General features: G+C 51.4%; 7 protein-coding genes across 7 annotated transcripts; 4 read left to right on the plus strand and 3 right to left on the minus strand.

Moving 5' to 3' along the window:
* Positions 1-397: 397 nt before the first annotated feature.
* SEPMUDRAFT_148071 (acetyl-CoA synthetase-like protein) lies at positions 398-4,833 on the minus strand. Its single transcript, XM_016904681.1, has 2 exons — positions 820-4,833; positions 398-744 (listed from the first exon to the last, which is right to left on the minus strand). Exon 1 carries the CDS (start codon positions 4,612-4,614, stop codon positions 1,342-1,344), a length of 3,273 nt encoding a protein of 1,090 aa, XP_016762441.1. The 5' UTR covers positions 4,615-4,833; the 3' UTR covers positions 398-744; positions 820-1,341.
* Positions 488-1,120, minus strand: SEPMUDRAFT_115598 (uncharacterized protein; the record flags this gene model as incomplete). Its single annotated transcript, XM_016901177.1, has 2 exons — positions 488-744; positions 820-1,120. The coding sequence occupies 2 exons, from the start codon at positions 1,118-1,120 to the stop codon at positions 488-490; spliced, it is 558 nt and encodes a 185-aa protein (XP_016762442.1).
* Positions 4,834-5,127: 294 nt separating the features above from the next.
* On the plus strand, positions 5,128-6,728 carry SEPMUDRAFT_148072 (glycosyltransferase family 8 protein). Its single transcript, XM_016904682.1, has one exon. The coding sequence runs from the start codon at positions 5,262-5,264 to the stop codon at positions 6,306-6,308; it is 1,047 nt and encodes a 348-aa protein (XP_016762443.1). The 5' UTR covers positions 5,128-5,261; the 3' UTR covers positions 6,309-6,728.
* Positions 6,729-7,131: 403 nt separating this feature from the next.
* On the plus strand, positions 7,132-8,478 carry SEPMUDRAFT_82457 (Zinc/iron permease). The gene is made up of 2 exons (XM_016910308.1): positions 7,132-7,705; positions 7,765-8,478. Exons 1-2 carry the CDS (start codon positions 7,237-7,239, stop codon positions 8,466-8,468), a joined length of 1,173 nt encoding a protein of 390 aa, XP_016762444.1. The 5' UTR covers positions 7,132-7,236; the 3' UTR covers positions 8,469-8,478.
* A 1,163-nt stretch (positions 8,479-9,641) lies between these two features.
* On the plus strand, positions 9,642-10,130 carry SEPMUDRAFT_115602 (uncharacterized protein; the record flags this gene model as incomplete). The annotated part of the gene is made up of 1 exon (XM_016901178.1): positions 9,642-10,130. The coding sequence occupies one exon, from the start codon at positions 9,642-9,644 to the stop codon at positions 10,128-10,130; it is 489 nt and encodes a 162-aa protein (XP_016762445.1).
* A 2,382-nt stretch (positions 10,131-12,512) lies between these two features.
* SEPMUDRAFT_148073 (CGI-121-domain-containing protein) lies at positions 12,513-13,905 on the minus strand. Its single transcript, XM_016904683.1, has 2 exons — positions 13,574-13,905; positions 12,513-13,504 (listed from the first exon to the last, which is right to left on the minus strand). Exons 1-2 carry the CDS (start codon positions 13,838-13,840, stop codon positions 13,226-13,228), a joined length of 546 nt encoding a protein of 181 aa, XP_016762446.1. The 5' UTR covers positions 13,841-13,905; the 3' UTR covers positions 12,513-13,225.
* SEPMUDRAFT_115603 (DUF336-domain-containing protein) lies at positions 12,543-13,124 on the plus strand (the record flags this gene model as incomplete). Its single annotated transcript, XM_016901179.1, has 2 exons — positions 12,543-12,712; positions 12,764-13,124. 2 exons carry the CDS (start codon positions 12,543-12,545, stop codon positions 13,122-13,124), a joined length of 531 nt encoding a protein of 176 aa, XP_016762447.1.
* Positions 13,906-13,934: the final 29 nt, after the last annotated feature.

Genomic DNA, 13,934 nt, shown 5'->3' on the forward strand with positions numbered 1-13,934 from the left:
GGGGGGGGGGGGGGGGGAGCTCGAAATGTCCCAGCACGCTACCTCTGCTGCGGTGTATGCTTGCTTGATAACAGTCCCATCTTGCGGGTGAAGCTCTATTTCCTCAAACTCTTTCTCTTTGTCTTTCTCTGGTAGATCTCGAGTAGGGGTTCTGGGGAAGTTGGGTGGTGTCTTGACGTGGTATGGTAGGTTGTAATAGAGAAATGAGATGAGAAGAGATGAAATAGATGGCTATTTAATGTTAGATAGAGTGAAACGGAATGGAATGGGTTGGAATGAACTGGACTGGAGTAGACTGGACTGGATCTGTTGTTAGTAGTAGTAGTAGTAGTAACAAAGAGGGCTTGAATTTTTAGCCACGGTCAGACAATCGTCTTCAATTGGATTCTGCGGCGGTGAAGAAACAGCCTCTCATGGGCTTCTTTATTTTGAGAGGGGGGATGGGAGCTATCAGTACACGCTTCTCCCCAGACAACCTTACTTGTCGCTACAACAATAATTCCCTCTCAATCTCTTCAAGGCGTGCCCAGTCTTTCCAGGCCCTTTTCAAGGTTCTGAGGAGTCGACGTGGCAATCGCATGTTAAGTGGACCACCCAGAGTCTCCATGAGTTCCATTTGGCCCTCATGGCTCAATTCGTAGCGGAGGAAACGTTCGTTAAAAGTGGGCGGCTCTTCCTCTTCGCTCTCGAGGAGCTCGTCAGTCTCGGCGAGAGAGATCTGCTCGACAAGAACTGCGCGGAGGTCTGTTTTATGTGTGAGAAAGGTGTTCAGTACTCGCGGTATAAGGGGATATCTTGGGAGGTGAGTCTCGGACTTACGTTCCACCATGTCCCACGCTGCCCACTCTGCCCACTCTGCCCACGCCTCTGTATCTGTTTCTGAGTCTGAGTCTGCCTCTGCCTCTGCATCTGTATCTGCCTCTGCCTCTGTTTCTGTTTCTGCCTCTCCCTCTGCCTCCCTGTCTGCCTGTCCCTCTGCCTCTCCCTCTCCCTCTCCCTCTCCCTCTCCCTCTGCCTCTGCCTCTGTTCCCTGCTCAACCTCAACCTCAGCCTCAACCTCAGCCTCAACCTCAGACCCCAAGCGATCAACCACACCAACAACACGCACCAAGTCGTCCATTCTCAATTAGCAGTGAAAAAACTTCTATTCAACGCCAAATGTTTCCTTTTCGAATTTGCGGAACGTGATATGTGATTGGATCACTTCTCGATAGTTGCAATCCTGACCAGTGAAGTTTTGGTATGTGTGTAGGTAGAAGTAGAGACACTCTGTGGCAGCAAATTTCAATGCTCTCGAGCCTGAGGACCAGATCATGCAGCACGGTCCAACTCATCGTATGCTCAATTGTTCTCCGCTATCCATCTCCACAGCTTCCGTGCGTACTCTTCGTCTACAGGCTTCACAGAACGCAAGACGGGCATACTTTTCAGCGACTCTGCCGTCTTATATGTGAGTTTCCGTTGCAAAGCGTCATCATCAGGGAGACTTCCATAGGCTGTCTTCCAGAACTCTAGGAGCTTCAGACATGCATGCTGATTCTTGCTCTCACTCTCAGACTGTGATAATGCCTCAAGGCGAGTGAGCCATTCGGATGGCTCTACCACCTCGAAACTGCTCTCTTTCGAAAGCCATTCGAGCAGCTCGCGCCAGGTTGGTGTGCTACACTGGTTGAGTACGTGCACCACTCGCACATCACCAACCACGGATTTGCTAGCCATCTCGAGGCCACTCAAGCCCAGCTCCACAAATGCCTCGGCAGCGAGGTCAACAGGAAACCAGCCGACACTCTCTTGCGGCAGGGCTGGCAAGCACCCGGTCACCTTGGCACTGGAGATCATGAGTGGGTAAGCTTCACTCTTATTCCAGACGCCGTGCACAGAGTCCCCACTCAGCTGTCCGACTCGCACGACGCTGACAGCACCACGGAGTTCCGGGTGTGCCATGACAGCCTGGGAGCAGATGTTCTCTGCCACCCACTTCGAGCGAGAGTAGCCGATGCTGCCACTACTCGTGGTGTGGTTGACAATCTCCTCGGGGACTTCGATGCCCGGGTGAATCCTGTCGTAAGAAGCAACAGAAGCAGTGCTGGAGCAAAAGATGAGCTTTGCGGGAATAGGACGCCCACACAGTGCAGTCCACTTGGAGTGTGCCAGAGCCAAGCTGAGCAGTGCCTGGAGACCTGCAAAATGCTGTCTAAAACCCGGCAGAGGCAGGATGAAATCCACAGCCCAGGCCATATGGTAGATGAGATCAACCTCTTGCGCAAGTTCTGTATACGTCTGCGCCGAGAGACCCAAATGGGGATCGGACAGGGAGCAGGTATGCACTTTTATCTTGGGATAATCTTTCGCGGATATCGATATCCGTCTGGAAGAAAGAGCCTTCCTTACTCGTTCTTCGGCCGCATATCGTGAAGCCCCTCGAAGGAGGAGATGAATGCGTGACACATCCGGGGACTTGATCAATTGGCCTAGAAGCTGACTTCCCAGCGAGCCTGTTGGACCGGTGAGTAGCGCAATCTTGCCCGGGGTGTGTTTTTGCCAAGCAGGCGTTGGAGGTGGAGTAGGCAAATCGCTTGATCCAGGGTTGCTCACAGAGTTGAGCGAACTGTATTGTTGCACGAGCCCGCGCATCAGCTCAGCAGGGTCTTCCATTCCTGCTTGGGGTACTTTGCGGTCATGCCGCAGGTCGATTAGAGCCTGGCTCAGCTTGCGGACAGATCCAGTGTCCTGAACAATAGTCAAAGGCAGTCGACCAGAGGTCTCCGGTAACAGTCTTGAAACAGCATGCCGTATTTGAACGCTAGCTACCGAGTCTATACCATAGGCGAAGAGGTCGGTATCGGACTGTAGTGAAGCAGATGGACTGTCTGAAGAGCTCATTACAGCACGTACGGCATCAAGCACAAATGATTCGACCTCCACGTCAGCGATACTGCTTCCTCCCGACGACGATCCTTCATATGCTGCCTTGATTTCTGACGCGTACTGCTCTTCTGCCAGCTTGCGCATCACTGTGCCTTTGCTACTCTTCTGTAGCGGTGTTTCAATGTAGGGCATCATGAGGAGGGTACTGCTCGGTATTCGAGCGTGTTGCTGGCTCCCACGGTTGAGCTCCTCGACCTGAGGGCCGATTTCGTTCAACAGCTCATCGTCAGATTTATCGGCAGCCTGAGCGGAACGGAAAAGCAAGGCGCCAGGGTATGGTTTGCCTTCGCCAAAGATCAAGACATCTTGTATCGATATTGACTTGGCGGCAATCGCGTCTTCGAGCGGCGCAGGATCGAACTTCTTGCCAGTGACCAACGTCAATTGCGAATCAGCCCGAGAATCATATCGCCAAGCGTTAGGAATGCTCGCGTGTGGCCTGAACAGATCGCAGGTTGCAAAGGATCCATCGTCACCGACTTTGTCTGTCTTTGAGATGTGCGGCCAGCTTGGGGGCACCACAAGCTCGTATAGACCTCCTTCTCGCGGCTCAAAGCTGAGCTCTCCATGAGCTCGCAAGAAGTCCCATGCTTGGTCTCTTTCGTACTCACGATGGGACGACATCAAGAAGCCACACTCGGCACTTCCAAACCTCGAAGTGAGATTGACGCCTTGCCTCACCAGGCGGTCGCCCACTTCAGACGTCAACGCTGCACCGCCGACGGCTATGATGTCCATGGCTTGAAGATGCTGCAGTCCTCTGTCGTCAGAGGCCATCATTTCCAGCACGTAGGGCACGGATGAGAAGTATGCGACAGGGGGCGTGTCAGCGGTCCGAGCAATTTCCAAGCACTTGATGATGTTGGTCGCGGTAATCGGGGCACCTTTGCCAGGGAACAACCATATGAGTGCATTGCTTGTCCAGGCGCGAAAGAGGTCAGCGATGCCTCCATGGTATAGAGGTGTGGTGGTGAAGGTTGCGTGCCCAGACCCGTCGAGTCGAGGACAGGCACCGGCACCCGCAAAATGGGTCTGTGGAATGGGCTTCGGGATGCCAGATGAAGTGCCGGATGTATGATGTAGATAGGCAACGTCGTCACTTCCTACAGGAAATGCACGCGGAATTCGCTGTTGTGCTCTTCGAGCCAAGGAGTATGGGTCCAAGCCACCAGCAGCGAAAGGCAAAAGGTGGTGTTCCAGACGCCATTCTGCGGCCTCTGTATGCTTGACAGCGTCTTGGGCAAGGTCTAGGTACATGTCATCGTAGAATATATATCTGACGTTGCACTGCTGACTCAGGCTTGCGACAGCACTGGCGGGGCACTGTGGTGCGATCAATAACACCGGATGGCCGAGTCGCATCAAGGCCAGCCATGTGAACAGGAATTCGACTGTGCTGGGACAGAGTAGAGCGACAGTCTCCCGTTCCGGTATGCTGATTCGTTCAGATATGATCTGCGCGGTGGCATAGGAGCCCTGCAAGACTTCTGCAAAGGACAGCACGGTATGGCCCCATTGTTCAGAGACATCTGGACCGGCGGGATGGCAGAACCCGACCGCAGGGGCGTGGGGGAGGGTGTCAGCGGTATCCTGAATGAAATCGTTGATGTTGGTGAATTTGTCGGCCGTCCTGTACAACACCGCCTGGCCCAGGGTACAGGTGAAGTAGACGGGAGCTGCTGACATGGCCGCCGCCTCCTCCTCCTCCTCCTCCTAGCGGCCAGAATGCACAAGGTACAGGTAGCCTGGTAGGAGGTAGGGTACTGTAGGTAGTCGTGGTCGAAGGAGAGTTTGGCAACATTCCAACCAAACAAGCTGCTTGGACCCGACCCCGACCCATACAGGACAGTCCAGTAGCTCCGTAGTACCGATGGGCAAGTTCCATATCGTTGACATCATTGCCGGAGCCATTGATTGTGATGGCCGATGCAATGTGGATGGCAGAGCGGGACGAGAACGAGGGAGGAACAGTCTAGCCTGAGTCTACGCGGTACTGTGGCACCGTGGCACAGTCTCGCCAAGCTGGATGGAACCACGGTCCTCATCCATCAAATATTGATTAAGTTAGTTCACTCTATTGGACCACGAGTCTTCCCGCACTGCAGGCAGCCTGAAGAAAGCGAAAGGTCATGTCGTAATGCATTGCTCATCCCATTTGGCGTCCAGACATGCGGCCATACATTACCTCCTACCTGTATCCAGCTAGTGCGTGAAATCAGCAGTGCCATTCATGTGAATGTGAAGTACCTGTACTCATAGACTAGACGGAGGACTAGAAGTGAACTAAAAGGAGAAGGAGAAGGAGGTAAGAAGGCAGAGCGCAGAGTGTCAATATGGCTGTAGGCCAGACAGTGAGACCATCGCCCTCATCCCGAGTCTGGATTACATTGATTACTCGAGGATCTTACCTCCCAGGCGTGGTCTTGCTTGTGCACTCCCTCTACAAGCATGGCTCCCAATATCCGATCATTATCCAGTACACTTCTGCCCTTTCCGAGGACTGCATAGACTGCCTCCAAAACCTCGCCGCCATCTACCCTCTATGTCGGACCCAGCTAGTACAACCGATCAGTCTTCCAAAAGACCTCAAGCCAGTGGCTGGGAGATTCGATGACACTCTGACGAAGCTCCGCGCTTTCGAGCCGATGGACGACTCACACACTCTGGCTGCTCTGCAACTCCATCAAACTCCCGAAGCGGTATGCTTCCTTGACGCAGACATCATGATCTTCAAGAACCCCGACAACATCTTCGACATACCCCGCCCCGGCCCTGACTGGATTCTCGCGCATCATGCCTGCGTCTGTAACGTGGACAACGACCCTTGGGCGCCTCCCGAATGGAATGTAGAGAACTGTCCTTGTACGCCTCTCGTTCACCCCTCCGCCTTGAAGGCTCCCGTGCCACAAGCAAAGACTCCCGGCCAAGAGATTACCTACCAGCTACTCAATTCCGGAGTCTTTGTATGCACACCGACTCGGGAGGTATGGGAGAGAATCGACAACTTCCGATTGACAGATCCGAGAGTGGCAACATTCACTTTTCCAGATCAGAACTTTATGGATGTTTTCTTCAAGGATCGCTGGCTACCGCTGGGCTGGCAGTACAACGCGATGAAGACGCACAGATACTGGCATTCGGCTGCGTGGAGAGACGACGAAGTGGTGGCTTTGCATTACATTGTCGATAAGCCATGGCAGAAGCGCGGCGGACAGGGCTATCTCGGAAGGGATGGAGTCACGCATTCGTGGTGGTGGAAGGAATTCGATCTGTGGGCAGGCGATATGGAGGGGAGGAAGGAGATGGGGGAGAAGGCGAGAAATGTGTTGGAGGTGGTGAAGAGCTACATGTATACTGGCAATGGCAATGGCAGTACTTAATTCTGCTCATTCTTGCATGAAGAACTGAAAGAGGACGCTCGCATTTGAACAACTATTCAACTGAATCTGTCCACTGTTTAATCAAAATCTGATTAGAACCTTGGCCTGGTCTACCTACCTCCTAGTATGACAGCAATACCTATACTTCACTGCACGGATCACAAAGCCACAGTCTTGGCACGAGAGCAATATCGGTAGGATCCGCCAGGAGAAGCAAGCGACCAACTTCATGTACCAACCTCCTCTACCGCCATGTATCCTTCAAGAAACCGCATTTCTGACCTTTCGATGATAAGTATCACGGATGGCTCATCGTGTCGACGCTTATTCCACTCGATTGAGCTGATCTTGCGAATCATGGGTCTTCATCATGATCAACATGCCCGTGGACCTCGATGAGAGGACGAAGGACGAATTACCTACCATACCTTAATGATGCAGGTGTATCCTGTTCGATATGGACAGACTCCACGAGAAGACCAGCTCTAGTGACGCGTCGCAGAAATACTTGGGAGGTAAGATATACATGTAGGGAGCGTAGATACCCAATGTCATCATGCTGCTGCTTCAACAACAGCATCGCGTACTTACTCTTACACCGCCGCCTCGTGAGATCCAATGCATCTTCTCCTCCCCTCGGATGTGCTGCGCAGTTCCGACTCCGCCCGTCTATACTGCAGCGCCAAGTCGAACTACAAGCTGCCAAGTCGACCAAGCCAAGGAACAAACGTATGGGGATTTCTATCGTTCTGGGAGAGACTTGACTACTGTGAGGACCTGCCACTCCTTCTCTTACCTTGGTCCCATCATCAGCATACCCGCTATAGCACTCGTTTGTGAGAAGAACTTTGATACCGAATATCAAGAAGAGAGCAGCCGCATCCTTGCGTGAACCAGCCGATAGAAGACACCACCAGTACCCCCGACAATGTCGACCACCTGCAGATCAGGCTCTCGCAAAGAGGACTACAATCTCTCTCTCAGCATTGGGGCACTGTTCATTATCCTCGCAGTCTCTGCCAGCGCGTGTGCGTTACCCATTATCGCATTGAAGGTTCCCCAACTTCGCATTCCGGCGAAAGCGCATTTTGGCTTTAGACATTTCGGAACGGGAGTTCTCATCGCCACGGCGTTTGTGCACCTGATTCCGACGGCGTTTGTATCGTTGACAGATCCGTGTCTGCCGCCGTTTTTCAATCAGCAGTATCCGGCTCTGGCCGGTGCGATTGCCTTGGCTGCGATCTTTATGATTACGATTGCGGAGATGATATTCAGCCCCGGGCGGTCTCTGTGTTCTGGTATATCTCCAGATGAAGAAGTTGTCGTGGGTCCTACGAAAGATGTCAGATCGGTCTTCACCGGAACCCCCCCGGGGTTGTCGGAGGAGATTACGCCAGGTAAGTCGAATTTCTGCTTTGTACCATCAGTAATTCCTTGTTCTAATCAATGCACAAAGCTCAAACCACTCCCCAATTTGGACGCACTCGATCGGGACGATCCCAAAGCATCATGAAGACCGTAGAGCGGAGCGCAAGTCTCCCATACATCGACACCTGGCAGCTCACAGGGAAGCCTACCCACACGCACGTCAACACCCCCGCTCTTAACAACAACGACAGCCTCAGCCCCATGGAATCCGAAAAATCGTCCTCGGAACAACAACAACAGCGCAAAAAGCTCCTCGTACAATGCCTCCTCCTCGAATGCGGCATCCTCTTCCACAGCATCTTCATCGGCCTCGCTCTCGCCGTCTCGGTCGGCAGCGAACAAGTCATCCTCCTCATCGCCATCGCCTTCCACCAAGTCTTCGAAGGCCTGGCCTTGGGCTCTCGCATTGCAGCCATCACGTGGAAACCCCACGCCATCCAACCCTGGCTCATGGCACTCGCATACGGCTGCACGACACCACTGGGCCAAGCCATTGGAATCGCGACGAGAAATTTATATGATCCGAATTCGGCGACGGGGTTGGTGGTCGTGGGCACGTTTAATGCTTTTTCGTCAGGTCTATTGGCATATACGAGTTTGGTGGATTTGCTTTCAGAGGACTTTTTGAGTGATCATTCGTGGAAGACGTTGAGAGGGAATAAACGGGTAGTGGCGATGGGGTTGGTGTTTTTTGGGGCGTTTTGTATGAGTCTTATTGGAGCCTGGGCGTGAAATATTCTCCACTTACCTCTTAGGATGTATATATTCACACAAAATACAGGTATGCATCTAACTGGGGGCTTTTCTTTTATCTTTCTTCCATCTACAGAAACATCAAGGTATTAATCTTTTCCACCTTTTTTGCATTTTTCTACTTAATCTTATAGTCAGCCACCTTGTAGTTTATAAAGTCACCAAGGTAGACTGGTCACTAAGAACGCCCAAATCCTTGTATGTTGCATTTGCGTTCCCCAAGTCCAAACCGTCTACCCCAGGTGTTCAAAACTCCAAACTGTCCATCATCTGGTTCATCTCTCGCTTTCTCTCAAAGCCTCAACAAAACCTACGGATCACGCTAAGGTACAGTACCTGGGTACCTAGAGACAGGTGACAACGAAACCCGACCCTCGCTCGCCCAAACAGCTCATACATCCTGTAGGGCCTGTGGGTATGCAAGGTACATCATACATGTAGTCAGTCAGCGTCTCAAGCGATCCCTCCCCAACCGGCTGACGACTTGATGACAAGGGAACTGACAGGTGACAACCTAACAAGGTAATGAACAAGGTTAACAAGGTATAAAAAGAATACGATCCGAATGTGATGCAGAAACAGAAAATCTAGCACATGGAAAATTTCCGGTTCGCGCAACATCCATAATATACCTGGTTCGGAAACCAGGCTGGGGCTTGTAAGATTTCTGGGATGATGAGATCCTTTTTTTATCTGTACAAAGGGATTGTTGTTGGAGTCGATGGACTACTTTTTACGATCAAAGGCCCTTGTTGAAAGTATGTTACAAGCCCCTTGAACCTGGTGGAAGTGGCTGTTCGCGCTGGGCTTACGGGCTGCGGACGAGGATGTCTGGAATTTCATAGGCGATGCGCACGCAGAGTTCTTTGGTGATGGGAGGCGGAGTGATCTACTCTTTTTCTCTTCATCTGCTGTCGCTGCTGTTGTCGCTTTTTTCTTCTCAAGGACAAGCGAGGCTGATAGGATATAAGTTTCGAATAACAGAGTATTGGTCTTGTATCGCTCATATATCTGTTTTTTCTGTTTTTCTTTTCCAAGAACATACAGACCTACCGTTGTCGTTTTGGAATCGAACAAGCAAGCAAGCAAGAGAACACACCAGACGCAGTAACACCAAAAAAAAAGAAAAGAAGAAAAGAAGAAAGAAAAAAAATGCGCACTTCAAACCTCTTCCCCCATCTCCTAACAACAACCCTCCTCACCTCCACCGCCTCCGCCGACTTCTTCGTCTCCAACACATCCGTCTGCATGGGCGCGCGCCCCTTCTTCTCACAATGCACACGAGGCGTCAAAGTCCTCTCCAACATCTCCAACAACACCGCAGACCCCTCGCCATTTTCCTGCTCGCACCTCATCCACGCCGAAGACAACAACTACATCCACAACGGCACCATGGCGCCCGTACGCGGCGATCCGTACCCAAGTTCCGTGGGAGGCGTGTGTGGTTCGGGACAGTTGAATTTCGTGAGAGATTGGGAGAGTGGGGAGTATGTGGTGAATGATTTGCAGGGGAATGTGGTGGGGAATTGTGTGGCGGAGAAGAATGTTACGGATCCGGAGATGCATGTGAGGTGTAGTCAGTGGGTGGGCATGTTGTATTTTGCGACGGCGTTTAGGTGTAAGAGTTGGATTTGTGGATGAGGAATACACCTATGTGAGGAGGGGGGAAAGAGGTTGAGGTACCTGTATGATCGATAAGGGTATATCGGGAAAATCGGGGAATGAGGATTTTGGCGGCATCTCGGGATCTGCGAGAGGTCTTTTCTTTCTTGAGAACCACCAACCGGGAAATTGTTCATGCAGTACCTACGCCAATTCTGCAAACGGTACGACCAGCCCTCAACCGTCTCAATCCTTCGTCGCAGACTGGTACCTCCTACCAACTCCGTCCCCCAACGGAGACATCTCCTCCCGGAGCTGCCATCGTGGACCTCAAAGAAGAGGACCGGCTCTCGCCACAACCGCCACACAAGACTTCCAAGCACCATCTACAGTGCACTGCTGCATACCGAGAAAGAAAAAGAGCGTTCGCGATGCCATGGATCATGAATGGCCAGACCGTGTTTGTTCCCATGTCACAGTACCTCCTAGGGGAGCGGAATAAAACTGGTCTTAACTCTGCGGGCGGCCGTTGATGGACCACCCAGGGGGAAGAAAAAAAGGCGACACAAGTCTCCTCCTGATAAAAAAAAGAAGAAGAACCAAATTGTTGCCCTCTTGACCCACGACAGAAATTCATGCATTTGTATACTTGGATTATATCGGCTGGTTAATTCATTCCTAAGGTACCTGAAGGTACCTTGCTTATAGAATACAACACCCTCTCGAAACCACAAAAAATACTTGCCTACCACGTAGGTAGGTCAGGTAGCAAACTTCCTCTTCTATCACATGTCTGACATTGCTACACACACACACCAGCCACCACCACCAAAAAAAAACAAGAAGAAACAGAGACTCCACTCCACCCGTTCACGTACCCAAGCCTCCCTCCCTCTCCCGCTTTCCATCGTGCTACATACAGGTACATGTACCCACCTCCCAAACCCGTTTTTTTATTTCCAAGGTTTCTTCTCTCCCAGGGAGGGAGACAGTCTTCTTCGCACGTGCAACATTCCCACAACCGGTCCCTTGCATGCAGGAGCTGGGAGAGGCTGTACCTCCTGTCTACCTACCTACCTTAGGCAAACACTGCATTTTGATTTAGTAGGTAAGGTAACATAACAGTTACTTACTCTTAGGTACCCTTAGGTACTAGTTAAGACAGGAAAATGTTTGAATCTTGGTCTTCTTCTTCTCTTCTTTCTTTTTTCCTTTTTGACTTCTTGTTTTTTTTTCTTTTATCCCCTCTGCCTGTAATGGTGACGGGATGTACTACCACTACTACCACTTTGATAAGAATAATCGGAATACGCGAGAAAGAGCAAGAGAAAAGAGGTGATGATGATGATGGCACCACCACCACAGCATTCTTTCCCGAGTTCGTCTACTACACCTGCAAGTACTCTGGTTGTGGAGAGGGATGGGATAGTAGGGAGTCAACATTTACAACCACAAATACAACCTCCAATACCACCAATACATCAACGAGAACGAGAACAGCAGGAAGAAGAAGAAGAAGAAGAAGAAGAAGAAGAACAGCAGGAAAGTCACACCTCACCATCTAGGAGAAGAAATAGTCTTCCTTCTTCTTCTGCAACCCACATCAGCACCCGCGACATCAACGACATCAACAGCGATAGTAGACCCCGCAACCGCAAATGGAAACGAGCCAAATACGTCTTTTTCTGGATCTACGACGATCATTGGATCTATGTTATTTGGCTGTCTGTCGTAATTCTTTTTCTAAGTGTCATGGGTTGGATTTGTAAGTTTACCTACCTTAGGTACCTACCTACCTTCCTACATGTATTCTGATCTAATAATGTGAGTTCTTCGCAGTTTATAAAAATCAGCAAAATGCTGTGGGTTGGAGTAATACAGATACGAGTGGTGATGCGACGACAACGATGACGATGACGACTGCGACAGTGGACTCGACAGGGTCTTCGTCTTCCGCCTCCTCGTCGTCTTCTTCTTCGCATGCTCCGCCGCCATTGCCGATGCGATGAGCTATCTCTGTCATCAGCTTCATACCATTCAAGAGGAGGGAAATGAAAGAGAAAGGGCAACTAGAAACGGATGAAGAACCAAGAGTGTGGACCGAAGGATTCCAGGAAGGTTTGGACCCTACACCCACCTCCCCGCAAACTCAATCGCAGAGCACGCCCTCCGGATTGCTCTATTGAGCTCAGCTACAGTCATCATTGCAGCAGCCACACGCATGGCATACGCTGATGTGATCAACATCGACATTGAAGCAAGGAATCCTCTGTCACAGCCGGGTAAAGGGCATAAAGAGGAGCATGCATTCTCCGGGAAAGTCTTCGGCTTCGGATAGAATGCGTGCGGGGTGACACGAAAAGAATACATATATGTAGAATCTGGGAAGCATGTGAGACAGATGGGATCCGGTTTGTGTGCTGGTCCTGGTACGTTGTAGAAGTCTTGAAAATGAGAACTTCGACTCTGGCTTTGTTGGCGGGTGTAGTGTCTGCACAGGAGACTGTCAATCGCACGTTGACGAATGGATGGGGCTCTGTTCCGCAACAGCGGCATTACATCAATGCGACCCAGGCGTGGACGGCGATCGATGCTGCTGTACAGCAGTCGATGGCTATTGGGTACGTCTGCGTGCGGTCTTCCGATTCGAGCGCTCCAGCTAACCTCCACAGTGTCCCAAACAACATCGCAATTGTAGACCCTTCTGCGCAACTCGTTGCATTCCTCCGGATGGACAACGCTTTCCTCGCCAGCGTCGACATTAGCATCAAGAAAGCCAAAACTGTTGCGCTGTTCAATGGCCTCTTCCCATCATCTGGTTTCTACAACCGGTCTCAGCCTGGTGCAGGAAACGACCTTTTCGGCATTGAAGAAACAAATGATGGCCTGGTAGTCTTCGGTGGGGGGCAACCTATCATCGATGCAGATGGATATTTCATTGGAGCGGTCGGCGTCAGCGGTGGGACTGTTGCTCAAGACGTGAATGTCTCAGTGACAGCGGCAGAGGCGATTGGTACGACGGTGCAGTTGTGATGCCGGGTAACCCACACACGGGATATGGCAATGCAAAAAGGCGAAGAACGAACGTCGGCTCGACAAACGAATCAGATACCTTATAGGTAGGTTGGGACGTCTCATGCGCCTTTCAATGCCATGCTTCCAATCACAAACGCTTCGGCCTCTTTTCCAAGCTGCACCGCTTCACCTTTCTTGGGTGCGTCAAGTCGGTATATCTTGCGAATTCTGCCAGCATCGTGGATGGTCGCCAAGGCCTCGTCTGATAGTTTGGTGGGTTTGCCTTCCACATTCTGCAGGAGGTGCTGCTCAACCGCGGACCTGTCGCCGGCGACCTTGATCGCGACAATGTTCTTGCTCTCATCCTGCACGCCAAAGCGTCGGAAAGACTCGCCAATCTAATATGCACGTGAGTCTATATATCTTTAAGAGCTAGGTACAGAGGGGACCGGGGGGAGGAGACACACATTATTATTGGGCGACATGGCAAAGACAATTTCCGAGTGCACATTATGGCTCTTCATGCGGTCGGCCAGCTGGTCGTTGATGGCTCGCCAGCAGGCAGAGAGCACGTGGGTGCGAGAGAGCAGCACGGAGGCATCGAGAAAGGCATACTGAAAGTCGGTGTTGCCATCCAGGAGCTGCTTCCGCAGAAACGGTGCGTTTTGCACGTCGGCAAAGAGCGCCACATGCAGCGGGTGATCTGGCAGATGCGGAAGCGATATTGTCTCCATTGCCGAAGTGAGGAGAACACTAGGTAATGGAGAGTGAAGTGAAGTGAAGTGAAGTGAAGTGGCAGTAGGTATGTGCAAAATGAGGGCGTGGTGT

This window comes from Sphaerulina musiva (assembly GCF_000320565.1).
Source record: "Sphaerulina musiva SO2202 unplaced genomic scaffold SEPMUscaffold_3, whole genome shotgun sequence".
Taxonomy (NCBI): domain Eukaryota; kingdom Fungi; phylum Ascomycota; class Dothideomycetes; order Mycosphaerellales; family Mycosphaerellaceae; genus Sphaerulina; species Sphaerulina musiva.